The sequence below is a fragment of the Papilio machaon genome, chromosome 1, assembly GCF_912999745.1.
Source record: "Papilio machaon chromosome 1, ilPapMach1.1, whole genome shotgun sequence".
In the NCBI taxonomy this organism is placed as follows: domain Eukaryota; kingdom Metazoa; phylum Arthropoda; class Insecta; order Lepidoptera; family Papilionidae; genus Papilio; species Papilio machaon.
In genome coordinates this window covers 6,461,634-6,485,012 of record NC_059986.1, presented here as the reverse complement: position 1 = coordinate 6,485,012, position 23,379 = coordinate 6,461,634, and the positions used below count along the sequence as shown (strand labels likewise).

At 36.2% G+C, this 23,379-nt stretch overlaps 1 protein-coding gene across 3 annotated transcripts; it reads right to left on the bottom strand.

Moving 5' to 3' along the window:
- Positions 1 to 1,671: 1,671 nt before the first annotated feature.
- On the bottom strand, positions 1,672 to 21,424 carry LOC106720006 (junctophilin-1). 3 transcript variants are annotated; one of them, XM_045678828.1, is made up of 8 exons: positions 21,046 to 21,424; positions 12,297 to 12,508; positions 10,370 to 10,644; positions 9,901 to 10,074; positions 9,311 to 9,645; positions 7,532 to 8,978; positions 2,284 to 2,484; positions 1,672 to 1,834 (listed from the first exon to the last, which is right to left on the bottom strand). In XM_045678828.1, exons 1-8 carry the CDS (start codon positions 21,273 to 21,275, stop codon positions 1,748 to 1,750), a joined length of 2,961 nt encoding a protein of 986 aa, XP_045534784.1. In that variant the 5' UTR covers positions 21,276 to 21,424; the 3' UTR covers positions 1,672 to 1,747. The 3 variants fall into 3 exon arrangements, with proteins under 3 accessions (XP_045534784.1, XP_014370015.2, XP_014370016.1); XM_014514529.2 differs by lacking the exon at positions 2,284 to 2,484 and having other exon boundaries at positions 21,046 to 21,342; XM_014514530.2 differs by lacking the exons at positions 7,532 to 8,978; positions 9,311 to 9,645; positions 9,901 to 10,074; ... (1 more) ...; positions 12,297 to 12,508; positions 21,046 to 21,424 and adding an exon at positions 5,162 to 5,683.
- Between the last annotated feature and the right edge of the window lie 1,955 nt (positions 21,425 to 23,379).

Below are 23,379 nucleotides of genomic sequence, written 5' to 3'. Positions count from 1 at the left end.
ATTCAATACTGGCCAGAGGAATACCTTCCTACTGAAGGAAGCCATATAGCATTAATCTAATTGTTGAAACGTTCATGAGGAAGCAAGATTAAAACGGAGTTTCGGGTTGGTTTTAATTTTGTGTTTACCTGGGTTTTATAGTGATTACGAGTAATTTTATTATTGCTATGATTTATATTGATTAGCTGATAAAATAATACAAAAAAACTCTTACGCCGTTCTTATTCAAACACGGACGACTTTTTCACGTTAGCTTCTTAGGTGTACAACAACTATGGAATTTGATTTCTTAAAGAAACTATCTAATCTAACTAAGTAGAGATATATACTATACAATATAACTAGGTATTCCCTTTGTCGGCGCATTAAATTTCATGTATCGTATTCCATGTTCGCGGGATTAACAGTAGGCTCGTGTCTAATACTAAAGGACATCAATTGTTTTGGTGTTTTGCAGTTAATCAATACATAAAATCATTCAGAAAGGGTTAAAAACTTCTAGCAATAATCAATAAACTTTGTGTGTAAAGGTAAGGAAAAATAAAATACGCTATAGATTTTGTTAAAGTTATTTTATTTGTGAAACGTAGATAAAATTGATACAAGTAAATAAAACTCTTATAGACATAACTTATGTTTTTTTATACAATAATGAAACTGCGAAAATTGCCTTACGAACATTAATTTAACATTTAAAAATTGCGCGTGTCCACAACTTTCGTTGTACAAATATTCAACAGTCTCATTCGCACACCGTCCACAAAAATAGTAATAAACATTAAGATATAATAAATCAATGATTTTTTTCATACATACATTACATGTATCAAATATTGGGTAACGAGAAAATTGACTTCAATATATTAAAAACCTAGAATTTGTAAAAATGTTGTGCACCAATTTTTTTAATACATATTAAGGATACTAATGATCTATAATAACTTTAAATTTTTACTGTACAACGTAGGAAAATATTTTTTTCGCTCTTTAAAATGTTCGAAGATCGATTATATATATAAAAAAGGGTTTATTATCACATAACATACGTCACCGTTTTACAATATGTGACATATTTACATGTTTTTGGACACAACTTTTTTTCAACTACATATCCTAGTTTCGTAAAAATGTTTTGTAAATACAATAAAACAAAATTTTATATATGAAAATTTAAGAGAAACAATGTTTTCTTACGATACTAAAATTTCGATTAAAATTCCACAAAAAATAACAAAAATGAAACAGCATTTGGTAACTATAAGATATATCTAACATAGTAACAAAAATAATAAAACGCTTTTGCATAAATCGTTCAAAATAATAACAAGATCAAAACCTACAATATGCAGGTTCAATTTCATTTTGTGCTCCGAACACTCGATTTCTTTCTATTAGTGGACTTGATGATTTTCACTCTCACACCATAAAGAAGTTTAATATTTCGTTTTCTAAAGGGGCCTTTCTGCACTTTATGTCTCGTACCGCACATATACACATTAATTGTATTCTAGCAAACCAAAGTCCTTACGTATAAGTAAATACATGGTTTTGTTCGGTTGTACGAATGTGATAAATATTATGGTATATTATACAGATAATATGGTAACCGAGTTTCAAGTTTTCACTTTAATATTTATTACGTTTGCATTGGTCGTTTAAATGGTTGATGTATTTTTATTCAAGGGAAATATGTACAAAAGAGGCGTTGCGATGCAAGATGGGGGCGCGGCTGCGCCTCTCGCCACCGCTACGTCAGCAGCTTGAAGAACATAATACCCAGCGAGATGTTTATGAACAATACTAAGATTACCAGCTGCTGTCGCGAGAACCAGTCCTGGAAATAAATAATACCATTTAAGTACGTTCGTTTATTTACGTTAAAATAATTTCTCACGAAATTGAAATAGGGAGGAAAAATAAAATATCTATGAGGTAAAAGTGGTGAGGTAGCAGTCTTTTGGAAGAAGTAAATGGTCTAATGCACTAAAGTATATTAACGTTTTTAAAAAATTGTTTCTATATACCTAAATTTTACAAATCACACATTCATGATAAAAATATTATGAATATTATGAAAAAGAAAAACACTTATGTCAGGCAAATGCAAATGAACTACAACTCGACATAATATTATACTCGTAAAAGGCTTAAAACGTACGTAACGTAAAAAATTAGAGGATCCTCAATTAAGTGCTCTGCACATCGATACTTTCTGAAAAGGCACATAGCACCGCACTAATGCGAAGCTGATACCCAAAGGACAAAGATATCAGATAACGTTACCTTGACTTGCGGACTGACTAAATACAATAGAGGGTTAGCTCTGAGTTTCTCTGTCTCCTCGTGCATTCGGCGCACCTCCTCGCGGCGCGCCGAGCCGAGTGCGGAGACCTCCTCCCGCGACATACCGCCGTCCGCCCGCGGCAGTGCCGCAACATCCGGCAGCGACTTCTTGCGCTGCAGCGTCTGTGGCGTGCTCAACATCTGCCACACAATACGTACGTTGAAAACGCTGCTCTGGCCGATAACATTGATTAAAAAAGTTCAAAGATATTTGAAATTTGCAACCCGAAATTGACCAGCAAATTATACATTGGAAGGATGTTTCGTCGCACATTGTAGGTACTCAATAAAGAGAAAGTTGTCACTAATCTAATTTGCTAAATCTCAGTCCGGCGTAGGCCGAGGCAAGTTTAAATCGATCCTATACCAATGCCGTCGCGAACCGGAAGCACATGAAAATATTGCAAATTCTTAGCATTGGGTACACATTGCAAATGATAAACTGTACATATTTATTTTGTAAGCAGTTTATCAAGCAACAGTGTTTTCTTGCTTTAAAAATTAAGGAAAAGCTATAGAAAAACATGAGATCTAGACGATGTCCGAGTAAACTCTACGTTCATAATTTTGTTTTCGGTTCGGATCAGTTTTTTTACATTACCATAACCACAGAATTTAGTTAGAAAGCGCAATACGTTACAGTAACAATTGGCAAATTAGCTTGCAATGTGATAAGCTCGTCGGTTATATACAGGGTGTCCGGTAATGAATGGATAACCTTGAAATGTCTTGTAGTACAACTTATGGCCGTTCTGAAAAAAATACGAAACATAATATATCACAAGTAGAACCTTTGATATATTTTTTTTAAAGAAAAGTCGATTTTTTTCTATCTTATTTTACTGTCTTGAACACTATGACCTAAATTGAATTATTTCTATTGATTTTTTGTTGTTTTATTATTATACACTAACTGTGCTAATAGATAAAAAGTAAACAGTATGAATAGCTTTTGCAGTTTTTATTTTAAAAAATTCGAAAATTAATTTATTTCTGAAAAACATGCATAAAATATTATTTAAGCGAAGTTCAAACCTCTTGGGTATGAAAAAAATGTATGAATGTATGGGTGGCCAATAATTTTAAAATAATGTCGGTTTCATGTAGATTTTATAATGGTATAATTCATAAATGTATCTTCCGTAAATAGTGACTTATTGCCATTAATGTAGAAAAGGAGAAAATTTGACTAAGTAACAAAATTTGTAATATGGGAACATTTTTTAAATTGAATTGTCACTGATCATTAGAATTAATAAAAAACAACATTTAAAATTAAAATATTTATTTTATTTTTCATTAGTTTACAAAAAATGTTCAAATTGTTTGCCTCCCACTCTTAGGTATGCATGCCCTAAATCTTTGAATAAATGATCTTCTGAGCAGTGTTGTGTACCGTCGCTCGCATATTTTTGATGCGGCTGCTCGGACACGACTGCGCAGTTCGTCCAAAGACTGCACAGGCTACAGTATACTTCCTCTTTCAGAAAGCCCCAATAAGAAAAAACCAATGGATTTAGATCCGGTGAACGTGGGAGCCACAAAATTTACATTTAGCTCTTTTCTCTCCCGCTTACTCAATTCAGACCCGTCTTTGTCTAATATAACACAAAAGACAGCAGGTAGTAAATATGAACAAACAGTTTTAACAAACACAATTAACAGTGGTAGATCCCGCAACAACAATATTTGTTGGGTGCACTAATTGGCCGGGTCGACCGGTGTAATACCACGACCACACAGAAGACAGGCGTAAAGTGGAAGCAATTCCGCGTTTCGTTTGATGAATGTGGTACCGGAGGCCTAATTTTAGTCCTCTTTCCTTTCCCACCCTTTTTTATTAAGAAAGGATGGGAAGGGAAAGTGGATTTGACGGAGGAGGGGACGCATATGGAAGAGAAATGTCCTCTCACTGTGGGACCTCTTCTCCGTTGATTAAAGGTACGCAACGCATCTGCGTTTGCGGATGTCTATGGGTAACGGTCGCCTCGCTATTGTGGCGAATCCAGGTGGCCGTTTGCTCGTTTGCCAACTTATGATATAAAAAAATGAAGGTCACACGACCCATTTCACGCTAGTAAAGTAACCATTTTTACATTAAAATTGGTTATTTTTTTACATTTAAATAAGTTAATTTCTAATACTTAATTTGGTTTCAATTTCTTTAAAAATAGCTGTTTTCATGTATGATCAACTTCTGATGTGTTTTCATTAATACCTAATGATCAGTAACAATTCAATTTAAAAAATGTTCCCATATTACAAATTTTGTTACTTAGTCAAATTTTCTCCTTTTCTACATTAATGGCAATAAGTCACTATTTATGGAAGATACATTTATGAATTATACCATTATAAAATCTACATGAAACCGACATTATTTTAAAATTATTGGCCACCCATACATTCATACATTTTTTTCATACCCAAGAGGTTTGAACTTCGCTTAAATAATATTTTATGCATGTTTTTCAGAAATAAATTAATTTGCGAATTTTTTAAAATAAAAACTGCAAAAGCTATTCACACTGTTTACTTTTTATCTATTAGCACAGTTAGTGTATAATAATAAAACAACAAAAAATCAATAGAAATCATTCAATTTTGGTCATAGTGTTCAAGACAGTAAAATAAGATAGAAAAAAATCGACTTTTCTTTAAAAAAAATATATCAAAGGTACTACTTGTGATAAATTATGTTTCGTATTTTTTTCAGAACGGCCATAAGTTGTACTATAAGACATTTCAAGGTTATCCATTCATTACCGGACACCCTGTATATGTGGCTATAGACGTGTTACCTCGACGTATAAATTACCTCGACGGGAGGTACATTGATCCAGCTCTCAGAGGCACGCCGCGCTAGTATAGCCGGCGAGCACATGAGATCATCGTCTTCGTCTTCTTCCCCTTGATACCACATCATCTTTAACTATTTGTCCGTTACTTTATTCTTTACCGTATTCATAAAATTTTTACAAAAAATTTACTTCGAATATTTTTTCAATGATTTTGTAACACTATAACAATGTATTTGTTATCTTTTATCTGGTATTGATTATTTTTTCTATTTATATATGCAACGAGATGATGCGCGGAAAGCCACTGCGAATGACTGTCTCGATTTAGAAATAGAACGGGCTGAGCGCTCGTCGTTTCGCCCGCCGCCCACTGCCGCCCGCGTCGTCACAAAATATCTACGCAAGAGACAGACGCACGATTGTACCTTTTTGCTGGTGGCCAAATCACGCGATAACAGTTGCAAAACATAACCGAAAAATATCGAATCTCTGGGAAACAAATTTTCGTATCGTGTTATTTTTTAAGGATTAAGTAATCAACTCTGTACAACACCACCATAATAAATATAATATATATTCGTAGATACTCTAAAATTCTTGGATACGGAGGTACTGTATAAAAAAAGAAGTAATTCATTTATAGAAATAAATGAATTAAATACTAGTTCTAAGACGTTGAATGGAAGAAAAACCGAGAAGAAAAAATTTGCCCAAAAAAATACAAGATTATAAATAAACCAAAAGTAATTATTAGTAAAATTTTCTATTTTTATTTTATGACTATATCTTACGAAAACAAAAGTTGTAGCTTTCGTATTTGGCTTTACTATTATAAATAAAAATCAGGACATGTTGGAGTATTCTACGTCCTACGGTTAAGCACGCCCTCTTCTACTTTATTGTAAATTGTAATAGAGTATCTTTGTTTTAAGGAGAACTTTAAATATAAATGTGTAGATTGCGTAAAAGGTGACACGATTATAAAAAGAGTGACGAGTGAAACGACGGAAGATAGAGCGATCTGGAGCATTAAAACCTGGTGCATCTATCTTACGTGAGTAAGATAAGATCAGGGTGATGATGAAAGAATTTCAGCGGTCTTCCTTTTCAGCAATCAGAATCAACGCGTTGCCAATATCAGCGTATTTATTTCGGAAAGGGGGGAAGGTGTATCAAGTTATAGGTGAGAAGGGTAATAAGAAAGGATGTGCCTATAGGTGTGTAGGTATGTTTTCGTCTGAAGGAACTCCTTGACCTTGCGTCATACTCTATGAGATCTACGAAGGCCTATGGTCTGACGCAATATAGTTAGAATATTTCAGCATCCAATGTTAATTGAATGATGCGAATGAAATTAAAATAACTAGGCAATCGCAAGTACCCCTATCTAAAAGTAGATTTACCGGCATTAAAACATAAATTTAAGATTATTTGTTCACTACTCTGAGGATTTAACTCAAAAGTTTAAACTCAAGCTTATCATGCAATTTTGCACAAAAGATATAGGGCGATTTATTTTCCCAAAAAATGTTTCGAGAGATAAAAAAAATAAACAGCGAGAAAAATAAAAGCAACAATAAAAATGAACACCTGGGAATCTGTAAGCTGTCATTGCAAATTCAAGTGTAAAGAAAGCTAACTTGCTCAAATAACGATTGCTAGCCACAAATAGTAGAAGACATGGTACGGTATCTTTGTCTATAGCCTGCCTGGTCCCTTGTTAAATTCACAACTTACTAAGCACGGCGAAAATCGAATATAGGTTTCTATCTATAAAAGAAAAAATAAACCTGGAAGAATATGATAATTTTAGGTATATGCACGTAACTTTTATTCATGTGAAACTGAATAACGATGAGCTCAGAAATATCTGGCTAAATGTTATAAAAATAACACAATCAAGCCGGCCATGACGCCGTCCAATAATGTTCGAACCCAAACATTTTTACGCCTCATGTTAATCTTCTATAATTAACGGAATCAAAATAGAACACTAAGTTACTCATCAATTGGTACATTCCTTAAAAATATTTATGTACATAACAACTCAACGATTTCGGTACAGCTCGAATGGTGTTTCACCAGGCTAGAAGAGGGCAAGATCATAGTTATTTTTTCTAATACAGGTGTAAGTTTTCTCATTCGTCTTTCTAATTCCCTTTTAAAGTAAGAATTTATAAATGTCATAATTCAAAGTTATTGCCTTTTATTTGTATCGATGACAAGACTATAAATGATAATGTTAATGTTCGATTATTAAAATGAATGCATGGTTTTTAACATTATAACTGTGTCCATGCTAAAAGACGTTGTTTGCGGATGTTTAGTATTTTACTTACCAGCTGTACTGTCTCTTTTAAGATGTGTAAATATTTGTCAAAACTTACCTTGCGACCTCCACCTCCTCCGGCCATTGGTGCGGGAGGGGGAGGAGTAGCGTTTTGCGCCACGTATAAACTTTCAGTCCGTTTCGGTTGATAAGGTGATGGTGTTATTTCTTGTCCCAGCGTTCGCTTGCGCAATAGCGAGTCCTCGAATCCTTGGGGCTCTCTCGATGCCGCTCGGGAACCGCGACCGGATGCCAAATGGCCGTTGCCTGCGGGAGTCGCCGCACGTGAGGGTGGTCGCGACGATGACAGCGGTTGCGGAGCTATCGACCCGGAGCGGGACCCGCCGCCGGGCGGCGCGGCCTCCACAGATGGCTGACGTGACCGTCTGCCGTACCGGTCCACGCTCGAATCTCTACTGGGAGGTCTCTTGTAGTGGTCGAAGTAATCTATAGAGGGGCGTGCGGTAAACGGACGGGGTTCGCGTTCTCCGTTCACGATGTCTTGTTCCGGAGGCAAGTTTTGCTGTCGATATTGTTGGTGATCAGACATCGGCTGGCGATACGTCTGTTGATCGCTTTGCCTGTATCCTTGTTGGTCGAGCGATCCTTGCTGATAGACCTGAGTATCGGGACCCTGACGGTGACCTTGAGCGTCGACAGCGGGTCGTTGATGTTCGTGTGTTCCATCTGAATGAAAAACTCCGGTACGAAGCTCATTTCGGCCGTAGGATGCCGTACCGGGATCGACGTAGGTATTGCTTTGTGGGTCATTTGTGGGTTGGGCGAGTATACTTTGACGTCGGATAATTCCATGAGTCGGGTTCCATTCCTGAGGTGGAGCTCGCTGGTTCATCGTTGGCCTAACAGATGGTCTTCTTCCCTGGTTGGGATATTGCTGAGATGTTTGGTCTACACTTTGTTGTGGTTGCAAGGAATCCCGTCTGCGATATGCTATAGAAGAAGGTTGTGGACCTCCCGGCTGAGCCACGCTGTATCCACTCGAGGGCTCATTCGTCATATATTGCCTTTGTTTATCTTGAATTTGAGCCGGCGAGTTGCTCGGGGAACCCCAGTTTTCTTTGTTTGAGTTATAATATGGGTCGTAAGGAGGTCCAAGTGTTCGGTCGTCGGTGCCATAATTAGTGCTATTGGCGAGTCGTGGGTCCATAGGGGGCATCGCTTTAGGATATTGCGTTGAAGGTCTTCTCGAGTTCATAGCGTTAGGAATTTTATTAGCTTGAGGAAGCTGTGAATGCGTCGGAGGGATATGATTTGGAATGCTCTTTCCTTCTAGGATATTTTCAGATTCTTGTAAAACTGGTGCGGGACTTTGCGTTTCATAGGTTTTTTGTCTATATCGGTCTCTTAATCTTATTCTGTCGAAGCCGGGGTGTTTGAAGTCCGGTGCGAATTGCTTTGCAGTCGTTTGTGCTATATCACAGTCTTCCTTAGCCTGATCCGCCGACTCGTCTGCCTGCTCCGCTTTACCTCGCGCTGTAGCCGTTCTGCAATTATATAATCCAGTTTTATTATGAAATAATAAAAAAAAAATAGATGATTTGATTAAAGATTTTAATTTGGCATTATTTTTATATTCTTATCATTACTCATTTTGGTCATAATATTTCCTTTCAGAAAACATTATCTATTTAAGGATAAATTAGTAGTAGACTTTGCGTCTGATAAGCACTTATGAATGGTAAATTAGTGTACTTACTTTACAATTACTTTGTAATTACTTTACATCAATTTAGCATTTTGATTTAATTAGAACGAAAGTGAACATAAAGTTAGGACAGAACTTGGCATTAAATAAAACAATGATCTAGAAACGAACCTAGAGATTGCAATGTCGGCCTTTTGTAAAGCTATTTTGGAGGCGCGCTGCGCCGCGTTCACCGCTGAGTCAACGCGTTCCCGGAACTTCGCCGACCGCATGAGGAACATGTGTTTGCGCTTCTGACTTGTGATGAGCACATTGTTTTTGTATTTCCCCTCCTCCCTGGTGCCGTCGCGGAAGGTCGTCACGCCGTAGCCGTACTTTCTGTTGGCGAGCCACTCTCCCTCGTAGCGGAGGCCGTCGGTTCGCTCGCACACGCCGAAACCAGTTCGCTTGTCGTTCTTCCATTCGCCCATATACGTTTCTGTTACACTCGGATCCAAGTGCTCATCCTGAAAATACGTTATATAAAGCTAAAGATAATATTGTCAAACCTCGTACAGCATTCTTTATTTTATTTAACGTTCAGCAGAACAATTCAAAGAATATTAAGTAGACGATAATCTTTCAGTTTAGTCTGTGAGGTTATAGTTACAATAGTTTCGATTCTAAGCTGACTTCTATTTCTAAGATATATGCTTAAAATCTGTCTTCGCAACAAGAACCGAATTTACAAAATGTTACAGATATAAGTAATTGAAACGCACCTCTACGATGAAGCTGGTGTTGGAGTGTGTGTGGTGCGAGCCTCGCGTGTTGGTGGAGTGGGAGCTCTCGACGGACGACACCCAGGAGGAGGCCGAGCCCGCAGAGCCTCCTGATCGCACCGAACCCGTACCGCGCTTGTCCAGCTCGCCCGTGCTGCGCCGCTTACGGAAATTCTAACAACAAAATTAATGCTTAATAAACAACTGTGGCTAAGCTTATATCTTTTACGATTACTTCATTAAGTAGGTGGTCATAAGAGGTTCCGCGAGAAGTGAAAAGTCAACATTGGATTCTTGTAGGACGATGGTACAAATGTTTCACTTCAATTCAGCGTTGAATGGCTTAAGATGATCCTTAATTTTTGATGGATTTTGAATCAAAGTCATGGCAAAAAATACTGAAAAACTTTCGACTCTAGTTGAGGCATGTAAAACCTATTAGAGTAGACAATAATTGTGAGATACTCACGGGGAACAAGCCTTTTTTAGTTTTCTCGACGATAGAGCCCCGCCTGCCGGCCGGCTCGTCGGAGCTCTTTTGCAGTACGAAGCCGCCCCGGGCGTCGTCGACGCGCAGGTTGCGGCGGTCAGAGGGATCTGGCGTGCCCAGTGCCTCCACCAGCGATGATAGGGAGCCGCGGTCACGCGCGCCTCCGCGGTTATGCGACGCCAGCCCGAACGGCGCCGACGTCCGCACGCCATAGCCATGCCGGTGTCCCCGCATCCATTGCCCTTGGTATGTTCCTGCAAGAAGCAACGTATATATTAAGACTCTGAAAGAATCTAATAAGATAGTTTAACTTACCTTCAAGGTTGAATTTTTTTTTGAGATGTTTGTTGAGTTAAAATAAATGTGTAATACGCCTAAGGCTAAGGAACATTTTATCATCATTGATTAAACAATTTGATCCACTTCCCATTTACTGACTGAGCTGAATTTTGCATACATGTGTAAATTAATGTTTGTCTATAATATTGTACCATTATTTAACCATAATGATAACGGGAACGTTATCTTATAAGTTTTATAAGCACAACGTGACAGCTTTCGAAAGTCATTAATAATATCACGATGTTGAGTTTCAACTTTTCAGGCACAAAGGGCTAGTTGATTTTTATTTGTGTTTACATAAGGGAGGAAACTTAAAAGTTTGATCCTTGCTAAGCGTGACTACGACAATTACTAATTCGACAGTTGTTACTTTGAATGTTTATCGTGAAACTAATTGTGCTGTTCTATTATCTAAAACCATAGATAACCGTCGAAATGAGAAGGATTTAATTAATTGGTAAATTAGCGATCACCATTAGTGGGTCAGTGTAATGACTTAAAAGACTTTTTTTTATAGTGGAATAAAATAAGCAGTGGACGCGATTGTGTGTCGGTGCGTGGTGCGGGGTTGCGGGGTGCGCGGCGGGGCAGGGAGCGGGCGTGCCTGCGCTATATATAGGCGCGAGGGCCGCGGTGCGGGGCGGGCTGCGGCCTGCAGGGCCACCGCACTCGCATCATTCACACTAAACTGCTGAAAAATCCTCATCCCGATAGATTATCGAACACGATCTAGTAACTCACGAACCCCGAAGTTTCTATTATTGTTACCTTGTGTTTCTTTGCGCTTTAGTAATCCTCATAAAGCCGTTTCGTTTTCTGTTAAAATTGAAGTTTATTCAACGTCGTGTTGATATAGCTAATGACTAATGACCGGTGATATTAAAGGAAACGAATAACAACATCGGCTCTCTTTTCATGAATGACAAATCTTAATGCGGCCATGACTCAACAGATTGGCGTCAAGACTTACATACGTGACGTTGTTTATGGTGTTGCACGAACAGGGCACGCATCCATCGTTACGTAGAATTTAGTTATTCAATATATCTTTATTGGTGTGATTTTCCATGCATCGAAATGCTTTATACGTATCTTATACATTATTCTTCATTATTAATATACACATAGAGGCAGTGGTTATGTTATTGCTGTCAACCATAACATGGGTATTCGTACCGAATTTAAATATTCATTTTGTTTCCGCGTAACAAACATTGCGTAAGCTGAAAGGTTTTCTTTTTAGCGCAGTGTAGGTATAATATAATATAATGTGGGTTTTAGGTGGAATTCAGGATAATATTTAACATTTAGAACTTTTCATTTATGTGTAGAGTATTTTTACTTTTGATTTTGATTTTAACGTAAATAACAAAAGCTTAAATAATGGTCTCGGGAATGAGTAACAAAACTATTCGCCGACAATCCGTCAGTACGTTACGCAACGTTCGTGAAAATCTTTGTAGTTTCGTTTTAAATTGCTCAGTATAATAATGCCATGGTCGTGTGGATTAAAATGTTTTCGTTGATATTTTTATAGTTTGTCGCCAAGAACGAGTGAACTGACCTCCATCAGCGTACGTTTCAGATCCGTATCCGTCTTGGTATCCGTTAGCCCAGGTTCCTTCGTACTTTGCGTTGCTGGTGGTGCTCTGGCGAACGCCGTAGCGGCCCTTGCAACCCTGCGTCCATTCGCCTCGGTACAGCCATCTGTCCCGCGTCTCCACACCCAACCCGTGTCTCTTGCCGTTCTGCCATTGTCCCTCGTATGCACTGCCGCTGTAAACATCAAAATTACAATTATAGGTATAAAAGAATTTTAAATTTCCCTAAATTTATTTCTCTATATGCATTTCTATGCGCGTCAAACGTCTGATCGGAATACATTTAAGAAGATATTTATTGGCAAACAAAATTTATAAAATACTGCCTCGTGAAGGGTTATAAATCTTAAATCGTAGAATTATATTTTGTCCTTAACAATATAATACTCAAACTGTTTATAAAACGTGTCAAATATAGAAATATGTAAAATAAATACGACAAAGCACTCCGGTTTTTCCGTGTAGCGAATTCTTTTTACTTCTTTAACTACCTATGTAGAACTTTTTAAGTGGTTCTAATTGTTGCACTGATATCATAGCATACATGTTATTATGTACTAGAAATAAATAAAGGGTTAAAAATTATTTTATCTCAATTCTAGAATACTATGAAAAAAGAAAATTACATATAGAGTTAGTTTAATTTACAATACCTACTAAGTGTGGTCAAAAACACGCCCAAGACAAGTATCAGTGTAAGGCGCTCATAACTTCCGTGGATTCCCATTGCCGAAGATGTTATACAAAAACATATTGTGGTCTCTCTTATTCTTTGTGAAAAACTGAGATCACAGTACGTTTTAGCACCGATTTTTCGGCAGGGGACATCCACTGTAATTATCTCAATAAAATATTGAATACACATATAGTCAAGTCAGTAGTCAAGAATCAACAGCAACAGTGAAGAATTACATCACTTTCAATAAAACTATCGTTAAGAAGTATACTTAATAGAAAGATTCCTTACGTAATCCAGTAACAAGTAAAACATTTAAGTCGAGAGGGGAAAGTAAACCGCAAATGGTGACGCAATTTCATTTCCAAGTATACGATTTTCAGTTCTGTTAAGGTTAAAGCAGTTGACCTAGACATGATAATGACGTCGGGCTTGATTGACGCTCACTTAAAATTTTAATTGTAGTCGAAATACCATTGACATTACATAAACAAAGGTAGTCTTTAAATTTAAATATAACGCTCGTTTTTAAGAACTATAAATCGTCGTAGCTAACAATAACTCCTATTTCATTGCTACAAAGTAGAGAATGTGTTATTTCTATTATTTAATATTTTTGGTAAAATAAAACTTAACAATTGCTTACTTTTCACTAATAGAATTGAATCAATTATATATTGGTTGTGTTATGGATTTTTTAAAGTCATTGGGACTTAAAATCAGAAAAGTCTCTACGAGTTTGCTACGAAGTTTTCGTAACCATCAGGGCAGGGTGCTACGCAGATTTATATACCGAGCCAATTATTATTCTTTTCACGTTGTAAAACTGTTATATACATATGCTACTGCGTAGCTAATATGTAATTATATGATGCAACATGTAAACTATAATAAATTGTAGTCGTGTAAGTGTATTCGTTAAAGGTTTTGTTGAAATTTCATCGTTTTTATTTTAGATATCCTATTAGCCATTTCTCGGATTGAATTAAATTACGCAGTTTACTGCCAACGTATTAAAAGAGTTCCTTCACAGATGACGCAGCTATTATAAAGAAGCTTTGTTTTATATGCGATAAATGGGAAGATAGTTGATTATATTACACTGCTCTGAACATTATTGTTCATTGTTCGAGAAGATACAACGAAAGAATCACATTTGTTTAGCAATAAATATCTTACCCTAACATTGCCATACGAACTGTAGGTATGTTTATTTACTAGCTGTCGCCCGCGACTATGTCCGCGCGGATTTAAAAAAAATGTAATTTAAAAAGTGTTCTTCCAATCTATGCTTTATATTTATGCCCAATTTCATAGAGATCCGTTTTAGAGATACCTTCAAACAAACATCCATCCATTCGTTGATCTAAACTTTCGTATTTATAATATTAGTAAGATTAAAACTTTATTTTTGACTAAAACTAGGATTTATATTGATAAGTGAATAAAGGCGGCCTAATCGCCAAACGCCATTTATATGCCATGATAATTGATTATTTATTAATATACGAAATCACTCAAAAATTAACAAGTATGTAGTTCTACGTCTTGCCGCTGTTAAAAGAAAGATTGTTTTTAGGTAGGTAATCTGCTATATCGGAAAACAGTGACATTTACGACTTGACTCATGTTTCGTAGGGCCTTGACCTTTTAGGTGACGCTTCAGGTTATAGCAAGCAAGGAACTAATTAATGAAAAAAAAAACACCAGAAACGATACTATGTTTAAGTAGAAACATGTCTTGTTTCTAGCATAACTTTATATAACTACCAATCAACCTGGATACAGTTGCAAATGTCATGTGGTTACATGCAAATGAACAGCAAATATTAATAGCAGCGAATTGAGAGTGACTAGTTAATACAAATAACATTTTAACGGAAGACTAGACTGTGAGACTAGTCTACGTTTATCTTGTATTAAACAGTAGTATATTAGTAGTAGTAGAAGTTTTGCTGTTGATAATAATTTCTCAATTATAATTTATTCCAAAGGAAATTAAATCGTGTTTGCATATAAATATGAGCCGAGAACAACGTCGAAATTCCATCATGTTTTTATTAGTTGCGGTAAGATAATGGATCGGTCTGTTCTGCACATGAGTAGTAGCGGACCGAACAACTCGACCGACCTCTATTTATAACGCACCAGTTACACATTCTGGGGTAGCGTAACTGAATATTGCAAGTCGAATCGACAATCGTGAGCCAGACGGGTAAGTTTAACCCATCCAAATTGAACATGATTCAATCATTTACGTTTCAAATCTTGCTAAAATATGTGTAGTTGTTACTAGTAATGTACCGTACTCTTTACAATGGCAAATGATATATTTCATGAACAAAAATATACTTCGTTTCTAAAAACAAGCATGCCGCGTGTGACGTGGCATTTTTGTATCTACACAGAACTCATTAGTCATTAATACGTCTGTATGTGTTAAATTTTCATAAACGTTTTGTGGAATTATCATTACGTAAGGCGCTCAAAGTTTAATGTTGACCGGCCTAAACTTTATAAAAACGAAAGGTTTGCATGTAAAACAAGAACCTAAATATTTTCTTTAAAGTTAAAAGTATATTATACGAGTACGTTATACTCGTAGGCAATATGGATATGTATAATCAACATGATAGTGATTTAACTCTCTAACCTAACCTAACCGTGGGTTTCCGAGACCCAACTATCTCTGTTTTGTCAAAGATGACGGAAGATGGATGACGAAATGTTTCATACTGAGAATTCGGTGTCAGAAACTCACGGTAAGCCTCCAGAAAATTTATTGTAGAAAAAGTTTATCTGTGTATTATTATATTGTTTCTGTGTACGATGTCATTTCCGAAAAACAGTACGAAAACATATTGCCAAATCAGACATAAATTTTTGTAAGTTGGTGGAAACGTACGGTTATGTGAATTAAAGCTTGCCCACAAGAATTATACATCGCGCATGCACGCTATTTCTTGGTAAATTGTAATTTATCTTGTTTCGTCAATTATTTTGCCACTTAGTGTAAATTCTTCAAATTCACTGGTCAGTTTACAAATTGCCGCAGTTCACGGCGATGTGCGACGCACCAGCTGCCGTGCAGTTCGCTAAGCCACTGTCATGCGAATGACAATGAAATGTGTTCGGTGGTGGAAGGGCGAATTTTTCTACACGAAAATACCACATTTATTTCGACACAACATTTTATAAGTAGTTGTGAAAATTCAATATTTAGTTAGTAGTTTTTTATGTGTGCTGTCTTTTACAGCCAATATGTCATGTCTGTAAATTTATATACGCAACCCTGTAATCTAGTAAAGAAAGCGGATAAATAACAGTTTTACTTTTCGTGCCCTTTTTTACTTTTTAGTTTTTTACTAAGTAACAAAATATTTTTGAATTACAGTTTAATTTACAATTCACTGGACAGGCAACGGCAAATAAGATTCTCTCTTAAAAAGGTAATAAGGGGAACAAAGGTTCCGATGATCGCGTTTCTTTTCAAGTCTGTCATGATTCACATGGACAATACTCATATTGACATTTCACGTGGTATTCACGTAACAGATTTTATTTCTTTTATATAAACGAATAGCTATCGCCCGCGATTCCAATCTCGCGGAATTTAAATAAAAACACGTAATAAGTAACCTATGTGGTCTTCCAGACTATGTCCTACATCTGTGCCAAATTTCATCAAGGTACCTTCAAACAAATATCCATCCATCCATCTAAACATTCGCATTTATAATATTAGTAAGATATATTCTTACTATTTTTTTTGTAGTTACTATTACGAAAAATAAATGTAATTTACAAATGCTACCGTATTCGACACTCTAGCTCACAACTTAACCCAGTAAAAGAGAAAGAAACCAAGAACTAACATTCTTGGTTACAGTAGTAAAGTGTTCCCATAGTAACGAAAAAAAGGTGTCGAGTGGTATTCACAAGAGTTCCCTGAGATTTAGTTATTCCATTTATGTAACTCACAATTGTATTCATGTTAGACAACTTTAACTTTACATTATGAAACTTACTTAGGATATCTCATAATAAGTCTAGCCAAAAGTCTAAAAATTCCTCTTAGTGACTATTAAACGCCTGTTAGTTTATTTTGTATATCGTTAGATGTACAAGTAGATCGCAGATATGGTTTCTTGACGGATAAATCGTAATGCAATATTATGTTATTCAGGGTCTAAGAAGAACATTATGGATGATGAAAATAAAATAAAAATACATACGTCTCGTCACAGGAATTGTAATAGCTAATATGACTGTTACTTACGTTTTTAAAAACAAACTAAAATTTGCGTGAAATAACATTGTCTAAGTTGCTTTACGTATTATAAACGCGGAAGTGTGTATTTTGTTAATCAGAGACTGCAAAAGCTTTTATTCAAAGCTCATTCATAAATATATTCGATGTTCGGTTATAATGTAAAATAAATCTCATTTATTCTTCATGAATTCAAAGTAGATAATAAAATGATATAAGCAAGATTGGTTTCAACGCAGCACATTTACGAGTATGAGTGCATCTAAAATGCATCAATGGAAACCGAAAATAGGTCATAAGTTTTACATGCTTTTACAAATTGATTTAACATCTACGTCATTTGTACACAGACTACATGTACGAGTAACAAGATTAAATGTTTCAACGGGAATAAGAGTATGTTGGGAACAAGTTTAGACTTTCAAGAACAAATAAGCAGCACGAATATCAATAGCAATACATCTACTATGAAATGTTTCATTGAGTAATAAATTTAAAAAAAATCCTTCTTTGTCCAATATAAAATATCTCCAAAAAAAAAAGTTAGTTGAAATACAGATACGAGACAATGACTATAAATTGGCGACAAAAGTAATAGAAGATAGCTATAAATATTTAAACTATACGACTCAGTTTTCACTAACTATAACGGTTACGTAGAAACAATATGATTCTGCAATATACTACTATTTTGCAGTGTCTAAAATCAAATTTTTAATAAAAATTATAATAGGATAAATGGAATATATTATACTTTTAATAATATTTCACAAGTGAAAACTTAACGCACTTACGGTTGTGGGTTAAAGCATTAAGGTTTCCATTTCAAAAAAGTTTATTTGCATGAATTGACCCTGGCATTTAACTTTAACATAGCTATGTATTTGTACAGAATGCTTTAGGATTATAAAAAAGCACCGACTAGGATATTCTATAAAACATTTTTGAACGTAAAAAGATTAAAATAAAATAAAAGTAAACTAACACAAGTAAATGTATATATAATATGCGGAAACGTCTATACATAGGGTTCAAAAATATGGATAAGTAGCTCTCGCCTGCGACTCCGTCCGCGCGAAATAAAAAAAAAACTTAAATAACCTATGTGTTCTTACAGACTCTGTTCTACATCTGTACTAAATTTCATCAAGATCCGTTGAGCCGTTCTGCAGATACCTTCAAACAAACATCCATCCATGCATCTAAACATTCGCATTTATAATATTAGTATGCTTAAATTATCTTGTTATGATTCTGTATTGTAAGGACTATACATCTAGATTATCATCACTATATATATCAGTTACTACTACTACTGCCACTACTAATAAGTAACTACCTTTTTACTTTGCTCATTACTTCTGTCTAAAAAATAGCATCAAATTAAGCTCCACGTCAATTTTGAACAGTTTCCAATTTCCTATTTTTCGTTGAAAGTTTTTGGCACAGCTAATAGCTAACCTATAATTTGTATTTTTAATCATCACACCAAAGTATAATATCACACTATTCTAGTTTGATGTATTTAAAATCGTCTAATTAAATCTAGATTAATCCAGATATATCTAATAAGGTAATAATAATTATCGCTTGCTTAAATGTCAATTTTGCGATAACATAAAAATATGTAAACATGTCATGGTCCTACGGTACCTCTACGATATTGTCTACAGTGGGTTTCCACTGTCGAAATAGCTTTATGAAAATATATTGATATTCCTCTCATTTTATTAAGAAAAGCAATAACGTAGTGGAATTGCACGTATATATATTATGCGAGAAATTTGCATATTTTTAAAGACCAAAATAACATGTAAAATAGCAAAGTCAATTTTCGAAAGTATAATTATTTAAGTCCTACCTTACCTTAATAATTATTAGAGTCAGTCATACTAAGCGCTTATTTATTTGTAATAACACTAAGTACTACTACTACTAACTAGGGCTACCGGGAAACAGTAATAGACAGAGAAAAAACATATGTTCCTTATAATTTCTGCATAACAGTGATTATGTAAAATATGTAAATCGTCAAGTATTTAAAATCTGTTTAAAAAAACTGCAATAATATTAAATTTTTTCAGTATTAATTATATGATTATTATAATAATACTGTGTGGGCCCAAAAGAAATTGACTCCTTTTACGGATTATCGCTACTTAAAAGTTCTTTGTATGTTTCTGTGTATGATGTTTAGCATCAGTTACATCAGTTCATACATCAGCGAGTTTGAGTTTTAATTCTATATGTAATAATTACAAACAGTAGTACTATTTGTTATACTTCAGAACCTTTTACAATTTAACAAAACAAAGTTAGGGTACCAAAGCCCAAGCAACATAACCCCTAATATTTTATTTATTAAAAGACCTTTCGCAATAATTGCTACTTTAACTTATCCCTATTGGACGAAATAAAAAATATTTAAAATAAGTTATACGTCACTTCTACGTTATCTTTACATTCACGGTTAATACTAAGTTATGAAAAATGCATATTATAATCAATATTAACTGAGATCTTTAAGTTTCATGTTACGTATAAAATTACAAAGGTAATGTATATGCTATAATTTTTTTTATAATGTAATATAACACAATACTTAAGTCCGTTAATACAGAAGAATAAGAAACACCGATTCTAGATTTTCATTTGGCGCAATCTTTGCACATTTTTGTCATTTCTTTTATTTATTTTTTATTTCTATAATTCCGATTATTCAACTTTCATACGACTTTAAAAAGATAAAAAGTCAGGTAAAAATCATGTTCGGATGGGTACAGATCCGGATAGGTCATTGACCCCAGGAATGTGGGTTACGATTGAGCAGGCGTTAGCTGACTGACAAAAAAATAGCAAAAACGCACTCACCTGCAGGGCACTAGTATATTGAAAGTGAAAGAAGCAATTGTTTATTTTTTTGTTGTTTATTTTTCACCTAAAAATTAACTAAGCTATTTTGCATGAATGCATATAGAAATCATATTTAGCAATTCTCATACCGTACATCAATATAATAATGTATTGTTAAACTGCTTGAAACTGAACTTTGTTTTGTTTCTCATGTCATTAATTAAAAATGAATATTACGTAGGTGATATAACTTTCAGAAAAACCCCTGATTACAATTTTCCTACTAGAACATTAGTTATAATAGCCAATGTTAATACAAGTAAATATAGTGGATTTTAACAGAACAATCAAAGGTGAAAGCAGTTATTTTATGGAAAATCATATTCAGGAATTTCGCCGAAAGCTCTTGAGCCTCCACAGTTAAGCACGTAAGCAAAATTAAAAAGCTTAGTTATTAGATCCGTGTTTAAAGAAAATTATCACATTTTTACTAGATAAATGTTATAGTAGTGGATGACTTTAATAGTCACATGTCGGCTCTCGTGACTTAGAGATTGAGCAGCTGCAATATATTGCCCTCAATTGCGATTTATATGTTCGCATTTTGTTTCACGTCATGTTATTGAATCTTAATGGATCCGTCCGTAACAATGACAACAGGTCAATTGACGCCGAGGTCGAGGTGTCGCTGTCGTGATACCTAGCACGAATTTTGTTATCACTATGTTATCAGTAGCCACAGATCGATATGAATAATTTATCTGCGAACAAACCATAGACACTTTCACCGCTGCCGTTACACGCGTTTTCTAGCGAAACACCGAACTCAATTATTAATAGCAGACTATTTTTGGAGCGGCTTCGGACGCGAATTTCGGGCATGTGCGACGCCCGGGAAAAGACACTATCTCACCTGGGCCAGGTGTAGACGCCGGACACCTCGAAGCCAAAGTGCCAGGAGCCGGAGTAGGCGCCCTGGCCCTTCGGCCCGGTGCACACACCGTGGCCATGGGCCTTGCCGTCCTCCCAGCCGCCACAGTAAGTACCGCCATCGTCAAAATCGAAACGGCCGCCGTTAAGGCCCCGCTGCGGGGGGTTTCCGCCGGCGGCGTGCGCGGTTTCGGCTGGCTCGTTCGGCTGCATCACGCGGAACCGTGGTGCCGCGGAGGGGAGGGCCTCCCGCGCGCGCCCTCCGCCGAGCTCGCGGTATAAATAAACATCAGCTGGGCATGTCGCGCCGTGGCGCGCCGCCGAGTGAACGCCGCGCCGGTCCTGCGCGCGAAGCACTGCCGCCTCGGCCGCCCGCCGCCCGCTGTACCCCGCCCGCCCTGCGCACTCTAGTACATAGCACTCACTCTAGCACACACTCCTCGACCCGACCACGCAACCCTACTGCACGACTTCACTTATCTACTCTACTCTGAGATGAGCGGCAACGACAAACACTCGTGCATCGCAGTTCGCAGCTATCACGTTCATGTCTCCATAGTGGCCGAGTAAATTATTGATCAATTGCAATTGAAAAGTAATTTATTTGAAAAACAAATTTTACTCAATGATATTATATTAAGGAACGGTGAATTATTGATTAATAACCTCGTATAGTTTAGTTTTTGTGTAATAGTAATAATCACAGGTGGGCACAGTTAATCGAAAAGTTAACTTCGTTAATCGTTAATTCGTTAATTAAAAAATTAACTTCGTTAATCGTTAAAGCGTTAAATTCTCGAACATTTAACGCAAGTTAAAGTTAATCGTTAACAGTTAACCATACCAAAATTATACATACTAATTTCACACTTATGTGGCGACACTTGTTTAAAATAGTAATTTGACTATACATTTATAGAATGTACAGATTAGTATTAGGGACAAATATGAATGCATTGTAGTATATTTCATTACGAGTGCGGAAAGCCTGACATTGCAAAGAGTTCCAACAAATGTCTATAGCCGCATTCACATTTGTCTGACGTGTTGTGTCGTGATGCGTCAGAAAGGTATCGGTCTCATACAATTAAGGGTGTGTTCCGATATACACTGCGACCACTGTAGAGTGTGACGTCAATTCAGTATACTGTGAAGCCGTTCCTTAATAGCCAGTTATACTGGTTACGATTTAAAACGGAACGCAATCTCGTATACTGTCAACCGCATTTTTTGACGCAACATTCAAATGAGTGTATTCAAGTTTTCTAGTACATAAAAAAAAACTGTTTTGGAGTACTGTCAAATTAAAAATATTTTAATTAATATTAATTGTAAATTGTATTTATAATGTAATAAAAATAAGTACTTTTTCATAAAAAGAATATGTTTTTCATTATCAACACAGTCTAATAAGGTTAATTTTTGCAATTCTTCCATTGTTTTATTTATTTATCCAAACTAATTACAGAACTTTAACATTTTCTGATTAAACTGTAGCTTTGTTTATAAGATGTCAGGCACTCGGGTGGTTTCGACTGATCACGTGATCAAAGTACTGCGAGTACCTTACCTCGAAAACGCCAGTGCTCACAGTAGAATATGGCGGCGATTTATGACGTCATATATTTCCCTAGGGTACTGCGGCAGTATACTGGCAGTCCATAACGGAACGAATATGTCTACAGTGATAGCACTGTGCAGTGCTCGCAGTGTATATCGGAACATACCCTAATATGGTTGCGTGCACACTTCTCTGACGCAGTGTGTTGTGATGGCTTGTGTTGTGTCGCGTCAGAAGCGATCCCGGTCCGCGTCAGTATGGGTGAGGTGCGGGGGACGGCGCAGCGACACGACACAGCGGGTCGGACTAGTGTGCACGCGCACGTGTTGTGTTGTGACGCGTCAGAAGTTAGACATTCTAAAATACTGATGACATTTTTCAGCATCACTCTCAAGCTCTTTAACGAGACAATGAAACTCGCCTTTAGTCTCTCTTTTTGTGTTTACTGGATGTATCCAATATCTTCTTCTCTTTCTTTGTTTTATTAGAAGTGTTGCCAGTGCCAATAACTGCATATCTTCTTCATAATCTGAATCTGAATCGTATGATTTATGAAAATCATTGCGAATGTGTAAACTCTCTGAGAACTATAACGGAACTGATTAAAAATGCGTCATAACGCGTCACATAGATGTGAACAGTAGCCATCACGACAGAAAGCATCACGACACAACACGTCAGACAAATGTGAATGCGGCTTATCCGAGCCGAGGCGCAGCCGAATGTGAGGGTTGACAGTTGGAACAAGTTGTAATG

Coding starts and splice junctions, on each gene's coding strand:
- LOC106720006 (XM_045678828.1), bottom strand. CDS start 21,275: ATGCAGCCGAACGAGCCAGCCGAAACCGCGCACGCCGCCGGCGGAAAC. Junction 10,645..12,296: donor TGAAACGTACGCTGATGGAG/GTCAGTTCACTC, acceptor TGCTTCTTGCAG/GAACATACCAAGGGCAATGG. Junction 9,646..9,900: donor ACACCAGCTTCATCGTAGAG/GTGCGTTTCAAT, acceptor ACGTATTTTCAG/GATGAGCACTTGGATCCGAG.